Here is a 14,753-nt window from a genome sequence, read left to right as displayed (position 1 = left end):
CCTTTCATAGAGTGCAGATAAGGCTGACCTCCTAGGTATTAAATTAAAAGCCGCTTGGAGATACTTTTCAATTAGTTTCAGTTCACATTTAATAAGTTTGGCAGAGTTTTAAAACTTGAAGCTAGCTTCAGTATAATAGTAAACATCCAACACTATACAAATAGAGATTAACATCTATATACATATAGCGTGCAAAATAAGTAAGCGGCCAACCAACGCGTTGCGCTTGGGATATATATAGCAAATAGTTGAAGATTACATACTTTCTATGCAGATTAAGTAACCTGCAAACACTTATAATTAGGATTCTGTCTACCAGACAGATGGATTGGGTATACACATGTATTCGGGCGATTCGAGGTAACCTCCACCGCCATCAAAAAGGGGAATCTACGTTGGAATCGTAATCTTTAACGTCAGCGATTCCAATGAAACTTAACCTAACACTGGTAAAATTCCAGGGAAAAAGGATGCGCTATTCGAGCGCTCGATTCACTTTTCTTCTCTCACTTGCGATCGAATAGGCGGGTGTAGTCGAGCAGAGGGCCTGCTGCAGATCGGTGGCGATGCTGTTGCTGCTGATGGTGTTGCTGCTGCTGCTGCTGCTGGACAGGGGCAGGCACTCCTCCACTGCCCGTTTCCGTCGCAGCCATCGTCGTATGTTAGAAGAGACGCTTCTCGTAGCTGAAGAGGCCATGGACATTGCCTTCCAGCTGAGCGGAATGAGTGCGCTTCATGAAGCGCAGTTGGCCGTTATAGATCATATCCCTGGGGAAAGTTAACATGCGGAGATTAAGATTAGTTCAATGCTTCCTTGGAATTAGGACCATGCTAGCCTACCTCAGTTTATTAATGGAGTTGGCACCGATGTCCTGACAACTGTGCTGCAGTCCGCACTCCAAATAGGGCAGATAGCGCAGCACACTGCCCTTGTCCACGATGCTGCCACTGACGCCCTGTGCCACCTTCATTTTGTCCATCTCGTTGTGGTAGTAGCGCGACATGGCAGCGCCCTTGGCATCACCGCGCTCCATGGCCTCCAGGGAGCCCATGCCGCGGTACTTCTTGAGGCGCACTCCGTCGGAGAAGAAGTACTCGCCCGGTGCCTCCGATGTGCCGGCCAGCAGGGAGCCCATCATTACAGCGCTGGCTCCCAATGCAATAGCCTTCACAATGTGTCCAATGGACTGGATGCCTCCGTCCGCAATCACTGGCACTCCAAATTGGCGAGCGTATGTCGACACCTGGTAGACAGCAGTGGCCTGAGGACATCCGCAGGCCATCACCTCCTGTGTGATGCAGATGGAACCGGAGCCCATGCCCACACGCAGTCCATCGACGCCGGCATCAATGAGATTTTTGGCCTGGGCACGTGTTACCACTGTTTAATGAATCAAATAAATATTTTAAATTAGTGGAAAACTCACAAGTAACAATAAATTAAAATCACTTGATATTAAGCTTGTCAATTAACTGTTAATCTGTTTGAAAACTTTCACCCTATCTTTATGTCAACCCATTGCCATTTCGCGATACTAAAGATAGCAATATGTTGTCTCCAAATCATGACTGCTATAATAATAAGTACTTCATCGCGACATAATTAACTATAGATAATGGTTGATAATTGTCTAAAAACTAAATTAGAGCTCTTCATCGAAGAGATGCAAATAGTAAAAATAGTAAAAATCATTTCAAATTCATACGGCGAAAGCGAATGAACTATCTAGACTATTGACTCTTAGCAAGTTGTATTTTACCCTTTTATGTAGTGTTCTGGTACTTACCATTGCCACCAATCACCTGTAGTTCGGGATAGGTCTCCTTAATGAACTTGATCATCTCCACCTGGTAAACGGAGTTGCCCTGCGATGAATCGAGAATGATGACGTCCACGCCGTTGGCCACCAGCAGAGCCAGGCGCGCCTTGTCCTCCGACCGCGTTCCGATGGCTGCGCCGACAAGAAGCTGCTTATTGGAGTCCTTGGAGGCATTCGGGTAGGAGCGGGCCTTCTTTAAATCCGTGCGGGCAATCATGGCCACCAGTTCGCCGGCCTGATTAACAATCGGCAGTTTTCCCTTCTTGCTCTTCTCGAGAATAGCGTTCGCCGTGGGCAGATTGATGCCATTGGGAGCGGTGACCAGTTCCGTTGTCATGATGTCGGCCAGCAGGACCTCCGGCTGGTTCTCGCGGAAGTCGATGTCTCGCGACGTGACCATGCCCAGCAGCTTGCCGCCCAGTTTGCCGTTCTCGGTGACCGGATAGCCGGTGAATCCGTTCTTCCGCCGCGCCTCCAACACATCCCCCACCGTATTCGTGGGCGACATCACCGAGGGGTCGCGCATGAAGCCGTGCTTGTACTTCTTAACCTTGTGCACCTCCAACGCCTGGTATTCCGGCGTGCAGTTGTGATGGATGATGCCAATGCCACCACACAGCTGCGCGCGGGATTCGAATGGATTTGGATGGTGTGTGAGCAGTGGGTAGAAACATTGGCGGTTAGAGAGGCGCATAAGAGTGTTGAGTTACAACCACAGGCTAGCACAGCTCAGGCGAACCCGCCAGCGGTTCTGGGCCGTATATATGTTATGTCTAGGGATTCATTAAAATCCGATACTTACCGCCATGGCGATGGCCATCTCCGATTCGGTTACCGTGTCCATGGGCGAACTAACCAGCGGTGCCCGCAGTGTCAGTGACTTGGTCAGTGGCGAACTGAGATCGACCTCCTCGGCGGTGAAGTCTATGTAGCCGGGCAGTATGAGAAAGTCGCTGTTTTTTCGGGATTGTCGGGAATTTCGGATGGGGGCAATGACATGAGATTTGGATAACGACTTTTGCAGAGGCTTGATCACTACTCACTTGTAGGTGAGTCCCTCACCGTTCTGGAACAGTTCCTTACAACTCAGCCCATCCTGCAGCTCGGCATCGAATCCGGCGGTACTCTTTGTCTGGATTGCCGGCGCCGCTGAGGACGACGTCGATTCCACAAAGCCGTTCACCTTTGTCTTGCTCTCCATTTTCCGCGTGCGTTCAACCCAAACAAACAGTCAACAAACAACGGGGAGCTGACAATAACAAGCCGTATAGAGATAAACACCGCCTGTTTTGGGATCTTCTCCTGTTGCAGATTTCTTTATGTGGATACAGATTCCTCTCGAGCTTTTGAGACGCAATTAGCAGGGGGCACATACACAAATGCGGCAGTGAAGAAGATGCACGGCACACGGCGCAGCCAGACAATTGGGATCAAAAGGAATAGGTTAATTGCTTCGATCGATGGGTGATTCGCAATGGGAATCGGCCCGATTGGCTGGCATGCCAGCGAGCACATGGTTGGGCCATCTTACCAGTCCGCTGGAGTCCAAGTGCCGAGTGTGCTGCGCGAATCGAATTCGTGAAGTGGTGTGGCCGCCGTGCGGGCGCTTAAATAGCCTCGCTGGACCACCGGGAAACCCACTAAATATTACCACGATACGCTATGGCCTTAATCGCGCTTTCCAAGGCAGCCACACTAAGGCGCTTTCAATATCGACTATGCAATTTATTAAGCATTTTGCACAATAATCATTTGGTATTTGCCTGAATAACCTGAATCTCCAGCAATATTCATTTCTTCTCTATTTAGTCTTTAAGAAAGAAACTTCTTTCCTCTTAAAGCTATTTCTGCACTGCGATACTATCGCTTACTATTCAAGCTATCGATAGTAACGATAGTAGTGTCACAGTTAACTGTTTCATGGCTGGCTTCGTGCACAGCTAATCAAAACTATCGATAAATATCGCAGCAGTGTGGCTGCACACCGAAGTCGTAATACACCAAATACCGGTACCGTACGCTATGGCATTATTTAGGAACTTTCCCATCGGCGCAGTTAGATTGAAATCGACTGGCCTTTAGATGCTCTTTGGCGGTTGGCACCGCTTGACTTGCCAGACTCTCCAGGCCGAGTGTGTGTGTGTGTAGTGGTTGTGCTAGCAGAGCTGTTGCAGAAACTAACTGGGAAAACACAAGATAGACGCGTGTGCGGCGAGCAGCAGCTAAATTGAACTGAAGTGAACAAAAGATATTTACACAAAATAATAGAGATACAAATTCGGAAAGGCAAGCATACAACACACCGGGACTCCGCAATACGGGTTTTTTTTATTTCGTCTACTCTTCCGTACCTGGGCAGAGATTTAGATTTATCGCCTCCTCCACCCACTACTTCATCATCGCCATCAACAGTGCTGTTGTTGTTGCTGTCGTTCCGCCTTCGCTCTCACGTAATCCGCCCCCGCACCACCTCGCCCGTCGGTCAACCGGCCCAAAAACTGACTGATAGACCGAAAATCGATTAGCGGCCTCTCTTCCTCTTCAACATCTTCGGCATTCGTGTGTGCGTTGCCTTGCGTTACGTTACGGTTACCGTTACGTCGCCCGCGTGTGTGTGTTGCTGTGTGAGCAAGGTGTGGTGTGTATAGAAAATCGATTGGCAATTTGAACCGAAGAGCGCTATCGTCGCCGCAGTCGCCGCGTGTGTGCCGTTACGCGATTTTCAACAGCAGCCGCGCAGTAATATTGCTTTTATTTTTTTTGCCTGTGAGTCCTCCTAAGTGAGTGCGAAAGAGAGAGAGCGAGAGTGAGCTCTCTAAAACCTCTGCAGAAAATAAAAAGGAAAAGAAAAACACCGGACATGGATAAATCAGCGGCCACGAACTCGGCCACTGCCGATGGCCAAAACGAGGCAGCAGCAGCCGCCGCCGCAGCAGCAGCAGCAGCAGCAGCAGCTGGGTGTGGCAGCAACAACAGCAGCAGCAGCAGCAGCAACAACACTGCAAACAGCAACAATGCACTGCAGCGTTTGGCAACAACTACAAGTGCCGTTGTGCCATCCCCGATGACGATCAACCTGAACATCAGCACCACCACCGGCGGCAACTTTGGCGTCAGCGTCGAGCCGCACATCAGCGTCGAGAGTCTGAAGAAGATCATCGCCAAGAAGCTGAAGGTGGCCAAGGATCGCATCTGTCTGCTGCACCGAGAAAAGTGAGTACCCCTTTGGTATTTTCTTAAAATTTAAGTTACATTTATAAGAAACTTGGTCTGAACTGTGATTTTTTGGCAGTCAAGTTGTCGTTTATTATTAATTCAAAAATTAATAACAGTTTATGGGGCTTTGATCGCCATTTTTTATGCTAACTATCTGAACATTTCATTTTTGTTTAATACTTAAAGGAACTGAATGATTTTTTCAAATTGAAATTGATGGGACGTATGTTGAATATTGAAATATTACTTTTTGAATCTATGCATTATATTTGCTACATGAAAAGGATTGTTTATGTTGAATAAGCCTGTGTTTGGACAAGTGTGCATATTACCCAGAATATCTTATGATTGTGCCAATGAGGTAATATCAATACACCAGAAATAACTGATAATGTTTCGAAAACAGTATTATCTTGAGAGTCAGGTGAAAAGTTCAGTGTGATAACTTTTATGGCAAAATTCTTGAGGAATGAATAAGCCCTGATCCAATTAACCCTTGCGTTAAGAAATCGTATGGTCCAGGTGAAAAGCCAAGTATATCAAGAGTTTTCTATTTTTTTTTTTTTATATTTATTGGACTCTTTTTTCGAGCTTTGTTTGGTTAATATGCTTTTGATTATCTTCTTTCTCCGCTCCACCTCCACTCCGCAGAGCCCCTTCTCTAACCCCTTTGTTGAGCTTTGTTAGAGGGAGAGATATAGAAAGAGAGAGCGAGAGAGGTGTGCGTGACTGTGTGTGAGCTTGTTTTTTAGTCGCTAAGTTGCCATTGTTTAGTTGATTTGCTTGCTGTTCTCGTTATTATTATGATTATTATTGATATAACCTCCAAAATAATGGCATGTTTGAAGGGTTAAGCACAAAGAGCTCGAGTGTGGTGGAGTTTGAGTGGTGAAGGGGGGCGGGGTGTGCCAATTGATCTAATCGCACACATACACACATGTACACATAGTCTGAATGCGATTTCATAATCTATTTGTTATTTATACAAAACAGCGCAAAAAAGGCGAAATAAAAGTAGCAAATGTGCGCATAACACAAAACCGGCAAAAAAAAAACGGTACAACAAAAAATACAAACAAAAACAGAAAAAGTGGCGAGGCGAGTCAGAAATCGAAAAGTCAAAAGAAGAAAAGAAAAAGAGAGGGAGGCAGCGCAGCCAGCGTCTACGTCATTGTTCCAACTAGTTGCATTGTGCTGTTAAAAGTCAAATGTTAGCTGCAACTGTTAATGTTAGTGCAGTGTTACTGTTACTGCAACGATTGTTGTTACCAGTCTGGTTTTAATCTTTTATGTTGACTTTTTATATGCGTTATAAAAATACTATCATTATCGTGTGGATTAATCTATAGCATATTAGTGGCAGAAATTAGTTTCGAAAACTTCTTTGACTTCAGACTGGTAAATCCGGCAAAATAGGATTTTGAAAAGTCAAAAGTGATTTTTTGAAGGGCCTGCATTCCTTTGGCTTGGTTTTTGTACATGCACTGCGTGCAGCTGTGTGTTGGTGCATTACAGAGGCTTCGCAACCATGCGGGCTTCTCTCTCCTTCTTGTCTCCTTCGCTTTTTCTCTCTTGCATCCCGCTCTCTGCTCGGCTGCGTTTATTTCTGCAAATAGATTTCTAATTGAGAGGAGTGACTGCCCTTCCCCTTTTTCTTTTTCTTCTTTTCATTTTCTGCCTGCTTCGCCTTTGTCTGGGCTTTACTAACAACAACAAAAAATCGAAAAAAAAAAATACTTGACTGATAAGAATTTCACTCGCTTCTTGTTCTTCCCTCTGCCTCCTCTTTCGCCGTGTTGTTGCATCTGTTTTATGCCACTTTGCAGCAGGGCAACAAAAGCAAATGGGCAATGGCGTCACGGTTTTTTTTTCAACGCTCATCTCTTGCCGCTCGTTTTTTGTTGTTGCTGGTGCTGTTGCCTCCACTTGAAGTTCTTTTTCATCTTCCTCTGTGTTTTACACGCGCATGTGTGTGTGTGTGTGGCAGAGATTTTTGTGCCTGCTTCTCTTTGTTCTGCAATCAAATTGATGCTTCTTCTTCCTCCTCCACCTCTCCATCTCTCTTGTTCTTCTTCTTCGATGATGATGTTGGCAGGCTGCGCTTATCGGACATTTCGAAAATGGACTCTCCTCCTCGCCCCTTCTACATGCGCTTATTCGTCTGAATGTCATATGTTGGCTTATAACCCTAAATGCAACTACTACAACAGCAAAAAGCAGAAGAATGACAAAAAGCACAGGAAGAAGAAGAAGAAGCCATAGATGCCACCCCCGCCAAATAATATATATATGTATATATATACATATATATACGGAGTGATGCGGAAAAACCTACCACCTAAGCCTAAGCAAAAAAGCCTTTCGGTAAAAGCTTATTCACACCACCAATTCCAATCCCAAAAGAAAGAAGGAAAAAAACACCCGCAGAAAAAGCCGAAACAGAAGTGGAGAAAGAAGAAGCCACCACCAGCTAGAAGAGTAAGAAGAAGCAGCATCAGCCAAGGCAAAAGATGAAGCGTACACAGAAAAAAAATGCAGCTTTATATTGAATCTGAAAAAGAAAGCAACATCCACCTGTAAAATCCATTTATATTCTTCAAACCAAATGCAATTTAGCAATTTTCCGTAAATGGCTATGGATACATTTAGGTTTGACTTCCTCTCTTTACTAAAATTGTTTTTGATCTTTTTTGCCATTCAATAATTTTTTAAAATTGAATTAAAACGCTTGACTCTGCCGCATCGGTTTTTCTTGCCGTGTCTGGGCAGCGAAAGGGCAAAAATGTTGCACACATCAGTGAATGGGAATGAGAATATCGTGCTGCATGCAAAGTCACCACCATCCGAGCTGGATGTTAAATGAATGACGAGAGGCGTCCGTCCAAACACCACCAAACCCAAACGCGAATCTCCGGGTCACCAAATCCACTATCCAATAGCACTGGCATGGAAAAAAGGTGGTCGCCGACCACAGAGAAACTGACCAAATGCTAAAAACGATGGAAAAGCAGGAGAGTATCCATTGAAAGGGCCAACTCTCAACCCTACGAAACCACGTGGTTTGTGATGAAAACGTAAAATATCTAAAATATCAAACATATTCTTAAAGCATTTCTATGTTTTGAATAGTTTAAATAATAGTTAATATTAAATTGGAAGAGATAACATATGAAATTTTAAACCAAAGTTATGTTCCTTTGTCTTTGGCAATATCAACCCTTTTTAACACGTGGTGGTGAAAGAAACCTGAATTGAACTGAACGCAACCGAACTGAACTGTTTCCATATAAACAAGAAACCGGATTTCAAGTCCAACCAACACAAATGTAACATAACACTGATGTGCTGCTAGTAACACAAACGGAAAGCTAATTATATAGATGCTCTCAGATTAAACAATGAGATTTCTATTTATCAGAAGCAAAGTTTTCAAATAGGTAATACCTGTTAGTGAAGTACGATATAATATGAAATTTGTACCGAGTGCCGCCGGTTGCGCATAGAGGAGACATGATGTCGTATCAGAATAATGCAAACAGATTAGATGTCCCCATTCCTATCAGGCTGTACCCCCCTCGAACCCCTCGTTCCCCCCTCAAACCCATCATTTCATTCCCGATTAGTAGTAGCGCACTATCAAGGTGTGTGCTCTATGTATGTGGCATGACATAAGCCCAAGTTGCGCTCCCCACGCAACCTCCCGGCCTATACTACATATATACATACATATATACATACTTACATACATACATATGTCACCTTAGGGTTCTTCAGATAGAGCTACGTAATTGAATATGAACCGCAACGCACACGCAAGCACCACCTATGATTTCGATGGCCCTGGGGCTTGTGTATTATCAACAGTTTTAATTTTAGTATGCGCCTTTTCCTTGTCTCTATTTACGATTTTAACTTTAAGGCAAGAGCGAATAGGTGGGGGGCATCGGGGAGTACGCAAAAAATCGGGGCCTCTTTGACCGTGGCGACGTCATCAACTAGCGGCGCGTGTGCTTTTTTTTTTTTTTTTACATTCCAACTTGTCTAACTGGAACATAGTTGGTATAGCTATAAAGTACTTCGTTTTATTAAATTAAATATTATTATAATATAATATTTTAAATAGGAATTTGGTAATGTTTTTACTTGTCACATGTTGAGTTTTGGCCTCTTGACGCGTGTTGAGTTGAGTTTCTTGGGCCAAGTGGTGGATTTTGGCCGCGTTTTTTGGGGCTTGCCTTAGTGGCTCTCTCTATCTATCTGCCTCTGTCTCTCTGCCTACATCCGTCTCGCTTTGGTGGTACTGCTTTTATGGTTTCAGTTACGAAAGGTTCTTAAATTCACGGCAAGCCGAAATGATCTTTGTTATCTGACATGTTTGATCAAACTTCACTGGGTTGGGTTTGTTTTGTCGTCATGGGTTAAGGGTGAAAAAAAACGAGGCAGTTTTCTTTGTTGGTCTGTGCTGCGCAGTTCTTCGTTGCTTATTTTGATTTTTATTTCCATTTTTATTTATTTTTTTTACGTTGTTGATTAGGCGGCGAGAAGAGGAGATCTTGTTTGGAATATGGACAAGCGTGCTTTGTTCGCTCTGCTGCTTTGCTGTTTCGCTCATTGTTTGCCTCTTGCCGTCTCTTTCTGTCTGTCTGCTTGTCTCTCTGTCTCCCCTGTCTATTTGTCTGCTCTCTGTTTGCCTGTGTTTGTTCGCCGCTCGCGCTCTCTCTCCCTCTCTCCACGGAGATTAGGTTACACAAGACTTGCTCTGCTCCCCACCCCCCACTTCCTTGCTCTTTCCCGCGCCGCCAACTTGGTCGCTTCGGCTCCCCACTTCAATCGAGTCTTCCGCACTTTTAAGGCCTTTTCCGAAGCAAAACCATCCAAAATTGATCAGCAGATTGCCAAATTTAGAACCGAAATGGATCAAAGCTAGTCGAAACTTTGGAAAGAAGAAAACAACATCAAGTAGCATTCCTGGTTGAAACTTTAATTAATGTAAATGCACAGGATTTAAAAAGTAATACGCTTAAACAACCAACATAAGCGAAATTACTTTCTTTAAATCAATATTAATTCAATACTTTCGATGAATATGGATTCTTTCTTCAAGATTGTCATAATGTGCACTCATTTTTTGGAATTTAAAATCATGTTGGTATGATGTCTTTTGGCAACGTTTTTTGGGCCCGGCCTAAACGCAACATCCTTTCTACATCGGTGGTGTGCGTGTGAAAACTCGTTTCGTTGCTGGGAAAGTAACGTCACACAGTTACAGATACAGATATGGATACATATACATATGCAGAGAGTCAGAGTCAGTCCACCACCATCAGCACCACCGGCTCACATCACCTGCTTTCGCATTTCCTCTTGCTTCATCTCGGCTCCACCCTTTCATTTCCCTTTCCCTTTCCCTGCTGACCTCAACCCGCCCGCACCACTCCCCCCGCCTTCACCTTTGGCCAATTTCCAAGCCCCACAAGTGCCGCCCCCTTTTTCCAAATGGCCCTTGGCTGCCATTTTGTACCCTTCGTTATTTGTTCAATCCCAGTGCCCAACACCCCACCCCCCCCCATTTTACTCCCCATTTGTTTATGGCCTCAGGCCTTAGCCTTGGCTTTGTTCGGCGCTAGATGGCGCCACGCCTCAATGCTTCTTTTTCTTCGCCGCTCCTGCCCCTTGCCGCATGCCGCATGCCTCGTGCTCTTGCTCTTCTGCTGCTGGTTCATCAGCGTTTTTCAGCGTTGCTGCTGGCGCATTCAATAAATTTTCCCATCACTGCAGCCTGGCGTTTTTCCACCCACTGAATTATTAGAATAAACTGAAAACTCTCGGTGCAACAAAGTTGCCGGGCATTAAAAATAGAAAACATCGCAGAATCGGGAGGATGTTCGTTTGCTAGTTCGTTCGCATTTTGCTCTGCTTCGGTTCAGTTCGCTTCGGTTTAAATGTTGAATGAATGGGATGGTCTGGTGCCATACACTGCGAGAAAATTGCACCCTCAAAGGTTATTACTAGACTTGAGCACATTGAAAGGCTTAAGACATGAATCCTTCAGAATTAGATTTTTTTTTTGCTCGCAAGAATGTGCGAACCCATTTAAGAATCCTTAATATTTGCAGCATTAAAGCTGCTGTGCTTTCTTGTGGTGCATTTGATGGGTTGGTCTCGATTTTAGTGGGTGGGTGGGTGGTTGGCTTTGCTCCGCTGTTTTGGGTGGTTGGTCGCCGTCTTTTAAGTTTATTTAAGGTGCTGCGGTTGTGTGTATCTAATGCCTATGCCTAGTTGGGTGAGCAAGTGTGCGTGTATTGGTGTGTGTCTGTGTGTATCTGCAAGATACAAAATTAAATAGTGGCCAAATCTGAGCTAACGGCACGTTTGCATGTTTGCTGGTTGTTGTGCGGGGTGTTTGCGTTTTATATCTTGTATCTGGCAGATACTCGCCTTAATTGTGCCAAATTGCATGCAAGAGAAGGTAGAAGATCCACGAAATACCCGAAACATATTCGCCGTCTATTTATGGCCCAGACCAATGACTCTTTCTTCCCGCTGTTTCTTCAGTGGTTGGCTGGGTGATGTGTCAATGCACCACCGTCGAGCCACAAGAAGCAAGAAAGCCACCAACCACCAAAGTGCCGAGGTAGTAACGAACGCATCAAAAAATCATTGTTTATGCCCAAAAAAAAACGCAAATCGAGATTGCCGGTGATTAACCGAGAGGCTTTAAAATATCCCTTTTTCTTCTGCTTCTTCATTTTCGATTCTTTCACTCTTTCGGTTGTTTTCAACACCTTTAGCTGCAGTTTCAACGAAATTTTCAGCCATTAAAAAGAGTGCACAAAGTGCAAAAAGACAAAGAAACGGTGTTTGCCCGCAAAGTGAATAGAATATTTTAGGAACAAAAATGCAAAAAGGCCAAGAAAGCGGTTGAAATGGGAAAACAGGAAGTTCTGAAACTGTATAGTTGGAAATATGTAGTGTTTTTTTTATGTGAGTCAAGGGAATTGATATTCAAAGCGGATATATCTACTCAGTTATGCTTTTTGGGGAGATAAAACTCCGATTCGTCCATCCATTAGATTTGCTCGATTTTTTCGCTAATTATTTGCAGATTGATTTTCTTTGACGACTTCCTCTTTATTATCTACCCGTTTGTTTTCTCCCCTTAATAACGATTTCATTCAGCATTCGCTTTATTCTTTGATTCTGGTTTTTTCATTCACATATGCATTTGCTTTCAAATCGAGGGGGAATCTAAATAACATCATCATCAGCAGCTTCCCACACACACCGCAACAACACACTCATTCTAATTTTCAATTGCGCATACACTCGTTCAAACTGTGAATTCGATGCACAGAAAACAAATGATCCGATGTTAATGAAATTTGCAATTTGAAATAAAATTCTCGAAAATAGTTGCGTTACATTAGAGTAGCAACCACAATCGAATGGAAAAATTTGGTAGCTACATCGATCTGAAAGAAAATATACATATAATTATATACATATGATAAAAACGAAACAAAGGAAAGTTACTTAGAAAGCTAAGCTGCACTTGGTTTCAGTGCAAAATGATCATTAAAAAGCGCTGAGTGAAAAAACAACAACTTATGGCATCAATAACGTCATCGGAGAGAAGTGTTTCCCTCTCACGCGACCGCCCGCCATCGCCCACCACCCACTTGCTGCCTCCGCCGCTACCGCTCCCCCCCCTCCGTTTTTTTTCCCATCAACAGTTTTGCTCGGCCGGCCGGCAATTGTTCTCTTTGCTCTTTGTTGCTAAGCTTCTCTGTGTGCGTGCGTGTGTGTGTGGGTTTTGTTTGCTTGTGTGCGCGCGCAGCCCCCCACAAACACACACACACACAAGCAAAAAAAAAAGCTGTTTTCGTTGATGTTCTGTTATTGCAGTTGTTGCCATCGTTGTTGTTGTTGCAGAGATCCAATGAATGCGTCTCCCCTTTCAGATACTAACATTTATCTATCATACGGCTACAGTGATCACTGCAAAAGCAACTTAAGATGGTGTATTTTTGTATGTAAAATTATGAGGTATGGGTTTTTTTATAGGATAAGATGTATCTATAAATAAAATATAATATTAGATGATACCCTATGATTCCCTATGACTAACAGTCTCCCATTTTTTAGATTGATTTAGCTGACTAAATGAGCTTAGATCCTAATAAATAAAGAATCTAATGAACACTCGAATTCTTTTTCTTAGAGCTATCTCTGTGATTTTGAAGCACTTTCATTATTTGCCCTTTCGCAAATGCCTGCCGCTGAATTGCGCCGCATTTAACATAGTATAGTTAGTTCAGATGTAGTGTAGATAGAAACTTCTGAATCAATAGTTCGAAATTAGAAAAGCATTTGCCGATTTCTGTGCTGCTAGAAGACGATTCACGATTGCGGAGAGTGGGCGGAAAAGGGGGCGCGTTGAATTTTCAATGTGCGGGGGCGTGATGTTATTTTTGCTTTAGCTGCTTTGCTGCTTTGCTGCTTTTTTGCTATTTTTAGTCGCTTGCTGTGATTTCTCATTGTTGTTTGTTGCCGCCGTCGATCCTCCGTCTATCCCCCGCATATTGCTGCCACCCCCCCTTTCTCGTCGATTCCTTTGTTTAATTTGTCTTTGTTATGGATGCTGCCTGTAGTCCCCTCCATCCCTCCACCCCTCCGCCCCTGCTCTTCCAGCACTGCCACGCCCCCCTTTTGGCGCATGCAAATGCGAAGTGTTGACTCTACAAAGCTGCGATTCAGCTGTTGCCATCGATTTTTCAGGCCTCTCTCTCATAATAAATAGCCCACACTCCTGGTTTTCTCCAGCTGGCTCAACCCTTTGCCACGGACTTTTCCCTCACAGTCTTTGGCTGGGCTCCACAACCAAATCGCTAAAAGGGGCGTTTTGGGAGGAGGGTTGGTTTAATGCTGGTGAAACTGCAGCTGACAGCCTTGATGATGCTCACCACCCACCGTTGGGTGGATCAGATCACATAGATACCGCTGATGATTATGCGGGCATTTTAATCAACAAATCAACTGTGGATAAGTCGAGAATCGAGACTTGTATATTTGTCTATCTTGATTAACATCCAAATTATTCTAGCGTGCTACGCAAATCTATAATCTATTGATTGTTAGATAATCACACCTAACTAGTAATCCCCGTTTGGCTAAACATTTACTAAATATACCCTAAATAGTATACCCTAATTTGGGGCAAGTGTAAGGGTCTTACCTATTCGGGTCTAGAGCATATGGTCAGCACCAGCTTCGGTCGCAGGGGCGTTCCAGGCCCACATCCTGGCCCTTCTGCCGTTGGCCCTTGCTCCCCTGTGGTGTGATGGTGGTGCAGCTTTTCGTCCGGAAATTAATGAAACTCATCAGCAACAGCGACGTTCGGTCGGCTGGCCGGTCGGTGGTTGCAACCCCAAGTTTCTTTGTGGGTGGTTCGGTTCGGCTGAAGGAGGAAAAGCTTCGCTCAAGTGAAAGCTGGTCTGGAAATTTGTGTTTTTTTGTTTCCCGTTTCCCGTTGCCCCTCCCATCGCCCATGGCCCACCGCCCACCGCCCTCTTTTGGTCTTGCCTCTATTTGGCCAAAGTGGTGGCTGCTGTGGTTGCTGGTGTTGATGATGGTGCACCAGGCTGTGGCGGTCGCTTTTTTATGGCCATGTGGGTGTGCCCAATTTTTGCCTACTACATACAGACATACATACATACA

The 14,753-nt window shown here is 44.4% G+C and overlaps 2 protein-coding genes across 2 annotated transcripts in view; one reads left to right on the top strand and one right to left on the bottom strand.

Moving 5' to 3' along the window:
* Positions 1–61: 61 nt before the first annotated feature.
* On the bottom strand, positions 62–3,508 carry LOC6725617 (inosine-5'-monophosphate dehydrogenase). Its single transcript, XM_016173693.3, has 6 exons — positions 3,352–3,508; positions 2,864–3,163; positions 2,623–2,773; positions 1,788–2,439; positions 841–1,381; positions 62–768 (listed from the first exon to the last, which is right to left on the bottom strand). Exons 2-6 carry the CDS (start codon positions 3,019–3,021, stop codon positions 663–665), a joined length of 1,608 nt encoding a protein of 535 aa, XP_016038812.1. The 5' UTR covers positions 3,022–3,163; positions 3,352–3,508; the 3' UTR covers positions 62–662.
* Positions 3,509–3,793: 285 nt separating this feature from the next.
* Positions 3,794–14,753, top strand: part of LOC6725616 (midnolin homolog) — a 31,331-nt gene continuing 20,371 nt past the window's right edge. The window contains exon 1 of the mRNA XM_002106587.4: positions 3,794–5,033. Coding sequence (XP_002106623.3) covers positions 4,681–5,033 — 353 coding nt within the window. The 5' untranslated portion in view covers positions 3,794–4,680. The remainder of the gene's footprint in view (positions 5,034–14,753) is intronic.

This window comes from Drosophila simulans, chromosome X (genome assembly GCF_016746395.2).
Source record: "Drosophila simulans strain w501 chromosome X, Prin_Dsim_3.1, whole genome shotgun sequence".
Classification (NCBI taxonomy): Eukaryota; Metazoa; Arthropoda; class Insecta; order Diptera; family Drosophilidae; genus Drosophila; species Drosophila simulans.
This window is presented reverse-complemented; position numbering and strand designations above follow the sequence as displayed.